The sequence below is a fragment of the Manacus vitellinus genome, unplaced genomic scaffold (assembly GCF_001715985.3).
Source record: "Manacus vitellinus isolate BGI_N305 unplaced genomic scaffold, ASM171598v3 scaffold_1_pilon, whole genome shotgun sequence".
Taxonomy (NCBI): domain Eukaryota; kingdom Metazoa; phylum Chordata; class Aves; order Passeriformes; family Pipridae; genus Manacus; species Manacus vitellinus.
This window is the reverse complement of record NW_021939396.1, coordinates 32,622,118-32,637,593: the sequence shown is the minus strand read 5'-3', so window position 1 is coordinate 32,637,593 and position 15,476 is coordinate 32,622,118. Positions and strand designations below refer to the sequence as shown.

Sequence of the window (15,476 nt, the reverse complement as noted above, 5' to 3'; positions counted from 1 at the left end):
ATTCAAAACCTGAACACTGAATAACTCTATATAAGTTAACTGGCAAGAAATACATGTTTCAATGAAGTTCAATAAATTAAAACCTGAGAACTAGTTACTAGAATTTGGAATTGATTTCGCTCACAACTTCCGAAATAATTGAAAAAAACTTCTCTGGAGTAAGAAAAGAGAAATCTAGTTACACTTAATTCACTAGAAAATTATCATGAAATAAAGATGGAAGAAAAATTAAGTTCGTCCTATACTAACATAAATACCGACCTGCTTGTTTTTCTTAAAAATGTTGATTTTTGTAAGTATTTTTCTGGCAGCTTCTCTGTCTGTAAACTTTAAGAATTAGAATACTTTTATGACTGAAATGTGGAAGTCATCACAACTATATTCTCCAACCTTAAACCTTTGAATAGGGTAAAACTTGGGTAATAATTAACAACAGAGAGTCCAGACTCAGTTACCACCAAGCTGCACAGGAAACATATTATGACAGTATTTATAATAAATATCTACTCAAAATCAGCATCTTCATTAGGAAATGTGCAATGATGGAAGAGAGGCAGAGTGAGCAGCGAGCTGTGAAGGACAAGGAACTGAGAAATAACACCACAAACATGCACAACTGAAATACAATTCTTCCTGGGTTTTTGTCCTTCCCCATATCATGAACTTCTGACTTATTGATAGCAAGCTCACAGCACAGATCACAGGATAATGCAGAAATACCTGAGATAGTTTTAAACTAACTACAGAGGCTCTAGCAGGCTAGCTAGGAAGTACTGCACATTGCACAGTATGCACAAAAGTCCTGCTGCCACATCTAACCTGCTCCTGGGAAGCTCAGCTATTTTATTCAAAGGTAGCTAAAATGCCCCAAGGTTACACTGCTACATGCCTTTTTTGGGTGACTGGCTGCAAATAAACATGGTATTTACTCCTTTACTCCTTCTACATCATCTCCTAGTTTTACAGATTGGAGTATATGGTGCAAAAGGAGGGAGTTTACTCCATTAAAAGGCATCATGTGGGTGATCTGGAGGCTGGTATAATTGGCAAAATGGTAGGAAATCAAAGAATTAGAGGACTGGAGGAAATTTAAAATCTGAAGGCAAGATCAGCGTATGACGTTCCCTACAAAAGTTCATACAGCAGCTTGTTAAAAACATCCAGTGACAAAAAATCCACAGCTTCCCTGGGGAATTGGTTTCAGCACTCTGCCATCCTTACTATTCTTGTGAGTTTTTTTCTCAGTCTCAATGCAAAATGTCTCTCACTGAAATGGAGGCCTTTCCTTCCAATTGTATTTTGAATCTGGAAAACACATTGTGCTTTTTTTTCTTTTTCTTATTTTTCTGTATTTGAAAATGCATGCCCTTTTGGTCTTAAGCTGAAATAAATAAACAACCTCAATTTGTGAATCTTCAGCATATAAACTGTTTTCTAGATCGCTTATTAGTCTTGTTACTCCTGCAGATTGCCTTCAGCTGATCCACACTTTGGCTGAAGCCATGTCTGGAACAGGACTTAAAATGAAGCCTTACAGCTGCTGAGTAAAGCAGAAAATTTACTCTACACATGGTATGCTTTGATGGCATATTCCAGAAAAGCTGCAATTTTTTTAATTAAGTGACATTACTGACTCAAACTCATCATGATTCCTAGACACAGTTCTGAAAAAGTCCTATCTAGGCAGTTGTCCCCTCCTTTTAAAAAAAATATCTGTAACCTTATCCTTGACTATTGATAATAAATAGCATTTATTCACCCTGAATATTCTAACATATTTTCTCTATATCTCCTTGTTGCAGTTGAATTTGAATTCTGTCCTCCAGTATGCTTGCAGATATTCAAGTACCACATGCATCTTTACCAAGGATATGCTCTATTCTCCCATCAGGTCATTTAGGATAACTAAAACACTGAAAAGCTCTAGATGCTGCACGAGCTTCTGCAGAATCTCCATTTTGACAGTGAATCCATCAATAACTACTGTGTGTGTAAGGATTTCCAAACAGCTTCCTGCCCACTCACAGCAGATTCATCTTGACCATGCATATGTAACCTGCTTATGAGAGTGCTAGAAGTAAAAGGGCCAAAGAGCCTTACTCAAACCCAGGCACATGGCACACACTGCTTCTCTTATGTCAGCAAGCCCGCTACCCTCCTGCCAAAGGAAAAAGGGTTGGTCCAACATTACCTGTTTTTGACAAATCCCACTACCTTCCAGGCAATTACAAGCAGCTGGATGGACACAGTACATAGATTAAAAAGGCTGAGCCAGGAGGAATCAAGTGTGATTCTATGAAGCCTAAATCATGGCACGGACAGGTGATAAGCAGATTCAAAAAAGGGCTCCAAGAGACAGCCATGAGTGATGTTTATAGGAGCTGCAGTTTGAGTGATGGGAGATCTGGTACAAGAAGACTGCAAGAGCCAGTAGAAGAGACTGATATTGAGTATCATAAATTATAGAAGGATGATTCAGTACTCTTTGGGGGAATTAAGACATATGGCCTTCATTAAACATATCTGAGACAATAGTGAAGGGAAGTTTTATATGTTGTAAGGGGGTTTTTTTGGTTGATTTTGTGAGAGATTTTGTGTTGTCCTCTCTTTTAACATTCTGGCTACTGCAATTTGTTGTTTAAACATTAGGTGTTAAAATAATAACAATCCTAAACCAAACCCAAAACAATGCCAGGGAAGAACATATTGATACAAATGTGTCAGAAAACAGCACTCCCTAAGATGCTTTTAATTCCTTTCAGGAAGTGGCAAAGAAAGGCCAAATACAACAGATGTATTTCAACAACATAAATGCATAACCTTCCCCTTTTCTTTTGCATAACATAATCAATATTATTTTTGATGAGGGTTCTCAACTGCTACAGAAGTTCCAAGATAGGTTTAGAAGTAAGACCAAGCTACGACGTTAGCCTAAGTCTTTCCAGAGTCACCCTCAAAGGGCACCATATTTGCAGAAACTAGCATTAAAATATTTACTTGGTTATTTCATGGGATTTTTCTTTTATTTATATTCTATATTTATTTTGTTAATGGTCTAAATTGAACTTTATAAAAATAGAAGGCACACCCTAACCTCCCTGCAAAACAATTATTTGTCATGAATGGGGGGGGGAAAAAAAGCTGATAAGGTGTTAAGCATCACAAGAAAGTTTTTGTGTATGAATTTTCATATCTCTAAGCAATGCAATTGCTACAATCTCCACAGAACTTGGACACCAAATGCCAGGAAGCATAAGACAAATTATTCCTAGAAATATTTTTGCATTTGAAAAAGTACTTATTTTATACTGTCATGTAGAGAAATATAAAGTTAAGTGCTTACAGAATTTTTTTAGCTCTACTGAAAGGCAGTTACACCTCAACAGGAAGTCTGGTTTACAAAAAGTTGCTATGTCAAAGTCTAGCTTCCATGGATAGTAAAGGACTGGATAATATTCACAACTTTCTGGAAATCTCCTTCCTGCCATGGGCAATGCCCTTGGTTTGCAGTGAGACCCTGTATTCTAAAGACTTACAACAGGATGTCTTCTGGTGGGGACACAACTTCAAACTATACCTTCCTTACATAAATCATAAGTTAGCTCATCTGCTACCTCTGAACCATGGGCAGAGCAGTTGACCATAAGAGGTAAACAAAACCAAATTCCTGATCCAAACCACTGATAAATTAAAGGATTATAAAAAGAAGGGAAAAGGAAATTAGAAGTGAAATCAATATGGTATTTTTCTCTGTGGTAACTGCAATAAAGATAAAATTGGCTAGAAATCCTATTATATTATCAGGCTACTCTATGACTAACTTTTGAAAACAGAAATCTAATTGAAAGACATTCAGAAAATGGAATCCCTATTCTAAGGTTTTGATAGAATTTCAGGAAGAAACCAATGTTCCTCATCAACTTAATGGATTTTGGACTATTAAACCAGAAATAGGTTTTTGGAAGATGAGTGGCATGCGTAAAGAAAATATGCTAGCCTTGGGAAGATAATGGTTTCCACATAAAGCAGAGTTGATAAAGTATGTGAGGAACTCCAGAACAGTTTCTGAGTTTTAGGACAAAAATGTATATGCTTAAGATAATTTCTGGAACAGCACTGCTGGAGACTGTTCCATTGTGAAGTCCCTGTCAAACAGGCTGTCTGTATTGTCTACTGGTTAAAAAAGAGGAGAGTACACTTGTGAAGATTAGGATTTTATTCCACACTACCCCAAGTAATTTCTCAGAGAATAAGCTACTTTAGCAAGGCAATATCTGACGCTGTTCATCAGATTCTGTTTCTCTGATGTCCCCTTACACTTCTACCCTCCTTCCCCTCGAAGCTGTCAGCCAGTCCTTCCCACACTTGACCATCTCCTGACCACTACATGGGCTGCTCCTGGCCAGCAGCAGCATGTGCTGGCTGCAGCCAGAAGCACGAGGGACAGCACGAGCAGTGGTGTATAGGGAAGGTGCAGGGTAAAGTCCCATCTTGCAGCCACACAGTAGCCAGTGGGCTGTCAGGGAGAGTGGGAGAAGGCAGGCTTACTGCTGAGGGACACACTCTTCCGTTTTTAACAGTGGTATGAGCACTTGTGCTCAACAGCAACAGCACTGCTACAGTTGGTGCTGTAGGAAAAACTCCACTGAACGTCCCCAGCAGGTCTCTCCTTAATACTCTTCCCTACAGCTGCTGGAACTTGAATAACAATCAGCCTAATAAAGCTTGTTAACCATCATCCCACCAAGGAAGGGAAAAAGGTACGACAGTGCTGGAAATATTCTCTGCCATTTGAGAAAGGCTTCCTGTCAGTTGCTGCTCCCTGCAGAAGTGTATGTTTAAACACACTACCTAGAAGGCTGCTATTTTTAGTGTAGTGGTGCACTTCAAAGCATTTCCTGCTCAGAAAGTCACACCAAAAGTAAAAGGAGAAAACGCAATGGCTCTGCTGCCTCCCAACACACCCATCTCCCTTGCAGAGGCCACCCCACTGCTGGTCTACTGCAGTTTCCAAAGAAACTGCACACCCCAATGACTAATTACTTAAAAATACAACATTCCTCAGGGAGGAGAAGTTTTAAATAAACCTGCAAAATAGGTAACACAAGCACATAGCTAATTTTTACATATGGAAGGAAGAAGGAGGGGGAAGGATACAGGAGGATGGAAGAATTTAGCACAAGAATCTGTGTTCTGGTCTTGTACTAAATAGTTCCAGCTTTGATCTAAATTTAGGCAATGACCACTTCCTGTAGGAGACCATCTTCCAAAGCTGAAGAGTTTTTGATGCTAAATATTTTCAGTGATATCATAATTGGGGTAAAGTGGCTATTTGTTTAAAGGCCTGGCCTTCAGACAGTTAAACACTTACATTATTCTATATTCCCCACCATTTCCTCTCCTGCTCCACTCTGGACTTCTGTTTATTCAGCTCCAGGTTTCACTGCATTTTAAGTAGGTTTTAAAACTCTGTTTACAACCAATGGGAGCAACAAAAGTCCTTCTGTCATTATCCAGCAGTCTTCCCTCACAGAGATGGGACTGGTTCCTCTCTACCTTGGGGCTGAGGAAGCCCTTACCACTTTATCACAATTCCTGCACAGCTTCATGGTTTTCTGAATAAACCCAACTCCTGGACCTTTTCTGTACCTCTGGTTCCCCTGTCCTGGGAGACAAACTCTGTCTTCAAATTTTAAGAAAAGGCAATACACTCGTAGTCCATACTTCAACCCCCTCAAATCGCTCCCTGACCTCAGGAACATAAAATCTAAAAATAAAAAAATGAATAGACTATTCACTTCATGAAGTTCATAACTCTGGAGAACCTGATTTTCAACTGCTTGGCAGTGCTTGTAGACACTGAAGTCTCTTTCTGTAAAGTTGGTCTTATAATTAGTTACATGTTTACATTTAGGGTGAGACAACTTCATATCTTTAGTCACCAGAAAGTAAGGCAGCTAGTTTAAGCTCTTCATCTGTGCTACCACTTGTCAATGGCAGTATCACTGAGGGGCAGCTTACCTTCTCTATTTTAGACACACATTAGGATAAGATAAAAAAAATTCTGGAATACCTCTCTATTTTTCCATCAACGATAAAAGGAACTCGTAGGACTACCTTGGACTAGACAGCTAATTTCTAGAGGGGACAAAACTTGCTTTCTCAGAATGGGTTCACAAGCTAAGATGTTCACTGTGTACTCCACAGAGATCATAAAAGAGAATATTTATATTCTTTTAGAAATTTAATTCTTATTAATAAACCATCTAAAGACCATGATTTTGATCTGTGGATGACGGACATAAATTTTTTGGTAATTACCAAATTCTACATTCTGGTCCAGTACCTAATACGAAGGACTGAAGATCTCTGCCTTTAATCTAGTCAATGTTAAGGATCTGAACTAAAAATTGAAATCTATTAGATACTTTTAAAATAGTCAATTTTTGCCAGTTTAGTTGTGAATTTCTTGATATCTGTGTTTTTCTAGCCTAATGAAGCGTAAGTTCTCACAGAGAATCTAAGCCCCACCTCTACAGACACTACAAAATAGCAGTTTCCTTTCAAAACTAAACTAACATCCAGGTTTGAGGATAAATCCCTGCAGAAATCAGTGTAATTTGGCTTGGTTTCCCCTAAAGCATGGGAAGGATTGAAAAACCACAACTGCTCCTACATAATGGCAATAGTTGTCAAATTCTGTTGAAACAGAAGAAGCAACCTTAGGAATAGCCTGGATAACTGACATTTTAACAATGCTGCATCCACACTGTAGTGGTGTGTTTGGTCTCTATGTTTTGTGGTTATAACCACTGATGAAAGAACTGTCTACTAGTTACAGACTGCCAAAAGGGCAAGTAAAAAAATAATAATCCAGTGCTGTGACTTAGGGCTAAGAACATGTTGTCTATCCCTCCTCAGCCTCAAAATACAATATAGAAAATATAAAAAACGATGTCTTTATATACACACAATAAATAATTACAATAGATTCATAAAAACAAACAAAGTCCGCACATTAAAAATATGCAATATTTTTAAATCCAATATTTTAATAATGAAGGATATGGCTGTGAATGAGAACCATGAACGTTTGCACAGTGTATGATCTGATCATGATTTACAAACTAAGGCTTCATGCACAGGGCTGCCTGGGGATTAATGACCAGCTGTGAGAGTTGATAGTGTAGGACAAATCTAAGGATCATTAACTCCAGCTAGTTATAACCTCCCCAGAAAATGCCTTATATTAAAATTGATATTGTAATTACCCGTTTTATAAATAAAATAAACATACTGAAGTAGCAAATTGCCTTTGCTGCGTCCCTTTTCTTGCAAAGCTCTAAAAATTGGAGCATTCTGGGTGATGTGAACCTGGTGCTTTTTAAAAGTGAATTCTGCATGAAAGCCAGTGAAATAACACTTTTTAGCATAGGTCCTAACAACACACAGTTTATTAGTAGGTTGGGCAGTAGACCAACAAGTAATCTTGCACAGAATGTGAAGAAATTCTGAAAGTAAAATAAATGCAGGTAATCTTGCACAGGGAGACGTGATCTCTGTACTGAAGTTCCACGGGAACTTGGGTTGAATATAAAGACTTTTTAAGGAAAAGAAAAAAGAGAACGAATCCTCCCAACTGGCACAGAAGTCTATCTGCTCTGATTTTAATTTGCAGGTCAAGTGTAGCACAAAGACCAGTAATGCAAAGCTGGTATGAGTCCTATTCTTCAGCACAAACCTGTTTTCCACAGGAGGAGTGTAGCTGCTATGCTGGGTCAGGTCAAGGACCTATTTAGCACAGAGCAGTTCAACATCAGCCTGTGGGAAAAGCTGTCAATTAGTGAGCACTAACCAACAGTCATGAGTATTTTCTCTTTGCCTGACTACCATCTGGGAAAGGTTGCCTGCGTTATCCATCTCCTCCCAGGCAGAATCTGTGCTTTTAGACAGAGTGATGATCACAACCTAGTAACACCAATTGGAAAACTGAGTACAGACCGGATTTCAAAAGACAGATAATAGTTTCCTGAAGTGCCAAGATACTACTCTTAGAAGAAGTTATTTGGTAGAAATGCAGGTCTAGAACATGTCATTCACATGTAATGCAAAGATTAGCTTACCTGTTCATTAGGCTCAAAGCTTATCTCTTCTTTTTCCGTCCTCATAGCTATTAACTTTGTGCTACCGGAAGGGTCTGTCTTACTGTCCAACCGCTCCAGTTTTGGGGGTATGTCTGGTAAACCAATATCTTTAGTATCATCTTTATCTAGCAAGTAGCGAAGTAGTGCATTATTATTCTTCTTAGGACTCGCTGGCTCCTGTTTAACAGTCACCTCTGAACCAGGAGCTGTGCTACTGGACTCCTGATTCAGTTCTTTGCCTGTGGCCTCTGCTGTGAGCTTGGCCAAATCTACAGGAGAACTACTGTCCTGCAATAGTCTGTGCAAAATTTTATGCTTCTCCTTGAGCGAGGTTCCATGTGCTGAACCAGACCCAGGCAACCCTCCCGTGGAGTCCTTGCTAATGTCTCCCATGGTACTGGACAAAGGTGAAGGCTCCATCTGATCTGATTTGGTGGTCAGCAATTGTAAGAGCTTTGTCTGGCTTTTTCCGTCGTGCAGTTTATTTTGTCCATCAGGTCTCTCGCCACTGACAACCGGTGGCATGTTGCTATCGCTGTTATCTTTCTGTTCTCCTGAATGGCAGCTGCTCTCTGCTTGTCCAGTTGTACCTTCTGATTGCTCCCCGTATATTCCAAAGCAGTCTTTAGAGTCCAGGCTTCCCATCTTGCTCAGCTGCGGAGGATTCATATTCACAGGGGAATTTTGTAAATTTCCCATTTTTAGGTCAGGTGAAGCCAACGACGATCCTAGAGAAACGCCATGGCCCTCGCTGAGGGCCTGAAGTGCGTTCAGGGAACTGTTGGTGTAGTTATGGCTATTTCCTGTGCTGCTGCAGACTCCCACAGGTGAATGTAAGCTTCCTGCAGGGGAGAACTGACTGGGTGGGATGCGAGGACTTCCTGCCACTCCAGGGCTCACACGATGCCTTGGGGAAAGCATAGAGTTTGGCTGCCCTGGGTTCATGCCAGGGCTGCTTTGTGAGGGGCTATTCATTTTTAGTGCATAGTTACTACCCTGAGGAGTGGATGCTTGTATGCTTGACACATGGTTCATTCCCCCTGAACCACCAAACCTGCCTGCTGGCATGCCCATTTGTTCCTTTGGGCCATTTATGGCAAAATTTATATTGCTACTGATGGTCATATCCTGACCTGGGTTCCCACTGCACATGGCCTGATGGGCAGGGCTGCTGGAACTAATTGGGTTCAATATCTTCCCCATTCCTTGTCCAGTCAAATCCTGATTCATTCCACAGACATTCTGCTCTCTGTGTGGCAAGGGGAAGAAAAACAGCCTGTTAGCTAAAATGACAGTGGCCAAGCTGCAATTACTTTACAGAAAAAGAAGCAAAACCCCAAACCTTGCTTTAAAATAACACCAAACCCCTACAGTCAAAACCAAATCAACAATTTGAAAAAAGTGATATGCAACTCTCAACATGGCAGAACATTAACAGTATGTTTTTTCAGAACCTCATTAACAAATCAGTGGAAGAGAAGAAAAACAAAATTATACTTCATTTAAATGACAGTCATTAGAAATGCAGATAGGTTACAATTTCAAACCCTCTCCCTTTAACGTATCTTTCCTCTACAATTTGACAAGAGCTAACTTCTAGAACTGACAGAAATCTCATCTGAAACATATGACCCAACAAATACATGTTTTACAAGACAGCTGTGGACAGCTGTTTGCTGGAGAGTTTTAAATTTCTGTGAGATAGCCCCACCACAAGGCTGGAGTGGGCTATTTGCCCACCAAGTTCATAGTGAAAAGAAAGTTGAAAAAGTCACATTTCTACACTGCCAGAGTATTTCAATACTGCTCCAAAACAGCATGTGAGCCAAGGGAACTACTGGATACTGCTTTAGAATGAGAACAGTCTGTTAGCAATCTAGTCTTGCACAGGCATTTAGGAAAAGGGAAGAAGGAAAAAAAACCCCAAACCACATACACGTGAGCTGAAACTCATATTTTAGAGACACAGGCTGTAAGACAGAGGAAACAGAGGAGAGAGAGACCTTCCCCCCCCCCGAGAAAAAGCTCTTGTGAGAGCACCTGAAGGTCACTTCTCTTTTCCTCAGTAGATTTTAATTAGTTTATAGGAAGATGCAATATACTTTTTACTTCTGTGTTAAAACCTAATTCAGAAAAATTAGAACACATTGTCAAATACTAAAAGCTACAGAAGAGAGAGAGTCAAGTAGATAAGGAAGAAAAAAAAAGAGGTTCTGACAAAAGTCAAATCAACTCTGAACTTCTAAAAACAAATACTCAGGGAACATTCCTAATATGCATTTTCCATGAGACGAAAACCACTCCTACTTGCACAGATTAAGTAAGTGCAGATAAACCTTCACATTTTGATAAAGCATGAGAAGTGAAAAAACTGAAGAACACAGAGTAGTGACCCTTGTTATTCTGTATTTGTTACCTTACATATAAAGGCAAAGGTGAACAACAAGAACTATAAAAAGAGAGGTGGATTTTTAAAACCTTATTACAAATACAATAGTACCAGCATTCTGCTAAAAAAAAAAAGAGGCAAGAATATATGCAAGTGCCATTTTTAACTTAATGGTCCTTCCTTAAATTTAAAATTTAGCACTTCATGAAATACTAGGTACATTCAGAAATCCAAAGAAAAAAAAATTTCAGACAGCTTTTGGTCATGTCAATTTTTAAATCTACAATTTCTGTAAAAGCACTGTTTTATTCTTCTCAGAAAAAAAAAAGGTTCTGAGGATTCAAGGAAAACAGCATTGTAATTATAATCAGCCAACACATCTAACACAAATAGGACACACAGTGACTTAATAAAAACTGTATGTTGAAGTTCTGATACTCATCCTTGACTTTAACATATTATTGACTGTGTTTTTTAAAAAAACCCAAAACTAATAGTGGTGGCATTTCTCAGGATTGGACATGTGAAAGTCACTGCTCCAAGCACCAGAAAAGACAAGGAATGAAGAGAATCAAGGTCCTAGTAATTATAACATGTACTTTCAAGAAGACCCAGCACCAAGGTATGACAGACTGTGAACTACAGAAATTTAATCCTTCAAAGTTTTCTAGATTTAATTATATTTGGAAAGTTTCTTGTGTCTATTATGCAAAATACAGGAAATTAAACTACTGAAATTAAGAACGCGACATTAAAGGAATTTATGTATGTTTAATGGAAGATCTTAATGTGAAAATCTAGCATGCCATTTTTAAATCCTGAAATAATCTTACAGCTTTTTCCTGTTGCAAGCATTGATTTCAAAATCTTACGCAACCTCGTACTTTCCATGTCTCTTTGCAGAGTGTGGATGCAGCAAAGTGGCCAGGATTACCTGTGAAGCATATGAAAGGAGACTACAAGCTGAGGTTCATTAGTCGTCTGAGAACGGATGAGCTTGCTCTTCGTTTGGGCAGAAGCGATAGTGCCATCCGACAAGGAAAACCGATAAACAGGACTAAAAGCTAGTCCCTGCCTCAGCACTGCAAGCAAGCAAAACAACAGAATTAAATTAATGAGAAACTGTAGTACAGGTAGCTTAGCTGCTCAGCATCTGATGTTCTAAATCCATCAGCACTGATATCATAGATACTGTGCTACTTAAATAAGGAGAAAACCCCCCACTTTTGAAAATAAATAGTTGCAACGCACATAAAATAAAGGATCCCACATACTGTAGGGTCATTAAAAGAAAATCTATATGGAGTGACAGCAATAACAGGAAGTTACTATGAAATACAGTGTATTTCAGGAGTAAACAGGAAGTTCTTGATATCCATTTCACTCTTCATCAAATATGTGTCTAATTCCTTTGGTTCCTCATACTTTTTTTCATCTGCATCATCTATACCGTGATGATTAATATAAATGTCTTTAGTTTTTAGATCATGTTTCCAACAGCCTGTATCTTTTCCTCCATATTGCCTGCTTAAACTGTCTTGTAACAGTTACTTTTAATACATCTTTAATTTAAAAAAGTACATCAATCTCTTACATGGGAACAACTGGAAATAAGAACAACTAAAATGAGAAAGTTTTACTTTCTAAAGAACAAATAACAAAGACATACAACTCAAAAAAATGACAAATACAATTACCTAAGCCAAAATTTGGGCTGTGTTACCCTTTCCCACTGTTGACTGCATTTCAAGTTTGGTGTTTACTTCACTGTACATATTCTGCAGCTCTTTAAGTTTTCAGTATAAATCTGAACTTCAAGAAATTCAACCTCTACAAATACTTTTAATTTCCTATTTTTTTCATACATATACATTTTCTGTGGGTTTTTTTAATTTATTTTTTTTTTAATTAACAGTATAATCTGATCTTCATTTCATTGCTTGTCTTTCAGTATTTCCTGTTGTAGTGAAATTACATGGTTTTCCAAGGGTGGCGTTTATTTGTCTCATCTACAGAGCTACCACATTTTCAGCCTTGCAAGACTGGGTATGATTGCTTTCCTTCCCTGTCCCCCACTGTTATATATTGTTCTGCAAGATTTCAAAGTATTATTTAGGCACTGAGAAAACAGGAAGCACAATTTAAACAACCAGAAGGGTTTCTTTCAGAGTAAAAATGTAAAGAAAAACAAAAACCTACAACTGTGAAACAATACAAAGCAAAATTTCACTGTTAGGTATGTCATTGTTTCAGTTTAACCTTTGGGCACCAGAAGGTCCAAAGCTCTTAACTTTAGCATATACCACATCAGGAAATTCCAGTACTCAATGCCAACAGGATACAAGTGAAATCTCTACTTAAATCATTTTCCAAACCAATTCTTTAAGCAAACAAGAATGTTTCCGTATTCCTCTTGAGGAAATGCTGTTTTTCTGACTGTGGCCAATAAAAACTTACCATATATTCTGCATTTTATACTGACATTTAATTTCAAAGCATGTTTTTTTATTGTTTATCAAGCTAATTCTGCATTTTTTTTCACGTTGTAACACCGGATTACTTGTAGGAGACCATTACTTTCTCTGCTTCTATTATCAAACTATAATGACTTAAAAAATGCAAAGAGTTTCTCAGTCAAGCACAAAGATGCTATGGCCCAAGATATGCCTTGTTTTTCTTCTCTGCACTGCAGGGCAGGGGAGGGAAACATTTCAGCCATTAGTCCTCCCCAGTGCTGTATCCTTTGCAATAAAGCAATTCCAGAGGTTTTTCCTCCCCCTCTTGTCACTCACTCTCTTCAGTTCCACAAGAGAAGAGCCTTCTCATTTAGACTAATTGTACAGCTTATACCACGACCCTAAACCTCTCCTGCAAAATGATACAGTGTAAACTCCAAAGCACATATATTTTCATCACTTCACAGATAGCTTAGAGAGGACTCATTCAAACCTTGGCACTAGGTGTAGGAGCTGCTAATTAGGTCAGGAACAACTTGAAGAGGACCAAAGTAACAAGTGCCATAGCAGATACTCCTAAATGACCTTTGGCACAGGTGGGTTCTTACCTGAAACTGCTCTCTAAACCCCTGGTGTAACTTTAACTGCATACTACCCTCTTCAGTTCTGTCTGAAATCACAGCATAAGGCTGTGAACTCTTAGCCCTTCTACTGTATATACCCCAAAAAGTGTTATCTAAAACACCTCAGTATTTCTGTGCCTCCACATTCCTAAAACGCCACCTTAAAGTTTCATGAAAGCAGAACATATTAAATACTATTTAACTAATGCCTCATGACTAAAGCTCTTTTTTTGTGTGTATTTGGTGGAATAATTTGATATTTCAGTTACAATTTGGTTCCAAGACGGCATGCCTGCTGCTTAATGACCATAGTAACTATTTGTTACAGGCTGGCTGTAAACCCTGTTCTACAAACATGAACCCAAAGAATGATGCTCCTGCACTGGAAATGTTCCAGTTATTCCCCACTGGTTTTGAAATTACTTTCCCATGGACTAGAAAGGGTCATTTGTTTTTACTAATTTGGATCTTTGTAACTAGAATTAGCAGTATAAGGGTTTTATCAAAAATCCCCATCCAGTCACTGCCACAGAAACCTCATGGGGAACCTTTCACAGTGCAGTATTCTCCTACATCTTACCTGCCATAGTCTTGACTAAGTAGATGTGCTTGTGCTATATTCTATAACACTTATCAGCCAGATACAGTGCAACAATGCAGGTTTGCAAACAGCACAAGCGCTGCAGCTTTGGCAATTCACACTGAGTGTTTCTCACAGGGAAACGTGGCGGTAAATGTCCATTTTTGTAGAGAAAAGGAATATAGGTCAATGATCTGCAATGTGTGAGTTGAGGTTCTGAAGAATGATGGGCAGTGAATATTTCACTGGGCAACATGCAAGGGTCTTTCATTCCAAAATAACTGACATTTTGAAGCTTTAAAGCACATTCCAAGGTGGCACAGTTATAACAAGCAGGCTAAAGCAAACAGGGTGAAAGGTGCAACATCTGTACAGAGAGCCATCAGTGTGTCAGGTAAATCAGCTTGAGAAGGGGACTGTCACTAGTCCTTGATTGTTCCATGTAAACATAACAAAGAGAACAACAACCAAGAGATACAAATGACAAAGAGTTTAAATATAGAAAGTGCTAAAAATATGAAACCTAACCTTCCTGGTGATGCCTCTTGGCAAAAGATATTTCTCCCTCGTGCTGTAAATGGAACCTCTGAATGCATCTTCTCACCAAATCCTCCCAGCCAGGTTTCATGGCTGCTCGCATGGTACTTGTGTCCAGTGAAGTTATTTTGCCTGGTATTAGATACATTAGAAAACACTTGTTACAGCAATTTCCCCATTGAGGAAAAGAAATTAAAATTAAAAACTCCTACTCGTGTTTCACAATACCTTGTAGATCCTGGCGTGTAGTAAAGCTCTCTGATGAATGAAGAAGCGGTCTTTCCTTCATTGGCGCTCTTCTTGCAACACAAATCAAGCAAGACTGCAAATCTGAAAGAAAAATGTTTATTTTTTATACAAGGGGAAGACTTTTGTTTACACAAAGACTTCAGAAATATTTTTAAAAAGTTCCTTAAATCCATTTGAACCAAAAAATAGGTCTTGTACCAATAAAAAGATATACAAAACTCAGTGAGTTTATATCTTCGTTATTTCCTACAACATTGAACAAAACAAAAAAGGTGGGTTTGTTTTCTCTTTTTGAAGAAAAATTATCAAGGACTCCAGCCCAACCGATAAGTACTGGCACATGTTTTGCATATACCTGTAGTAGCTCAACCGTTCCGGAGATAATTAACAAACAAGAACACACTGCAGGCACAAAGAGTACATTTCTTCAACACTCACCATTTCGAACCTTCTAAGCCACATTTCTTAAACATGCCCCAAATGCTTGCTGTCTCTGAG

At 38.6% G+C, this 15,476-nt stretch overlaps 1 protein-coding gene across 1 annotated transcript in view; it reads right to left on the bottom strand.

Moving 5' to 3' along the window:
- NCOA2 (nuclear receptor coactivator 2) overlaps positions 1-15,476 on the bottom strand; it is a 177,729-nt gene that overhangs the window by 31,323 nt on the left and 130,930 nt on the right. Inside the window, exons 9-12 of the mRNA XM_018079524.2 lie at positions 14,958-15,059; positions 14,721-14,861; positions 11,468-11,615; positions 8,124-9,393 (exon numbers count right to left, since the gene is read on the bottom strand). Coding sequence (XP_017935013.1) covers positions 8,124-9,393; positions 11,468-11,615; positions 14,721-14,861; positions 14,958-15,059 — 1,661 coding nt within the window. The remainder of the gene's footprint in view (positions 1-8,123; positions 9,394-11,467; positions 11,616-14,720; positions 14,862-14,957; positions 15,060-15,476) is intronic.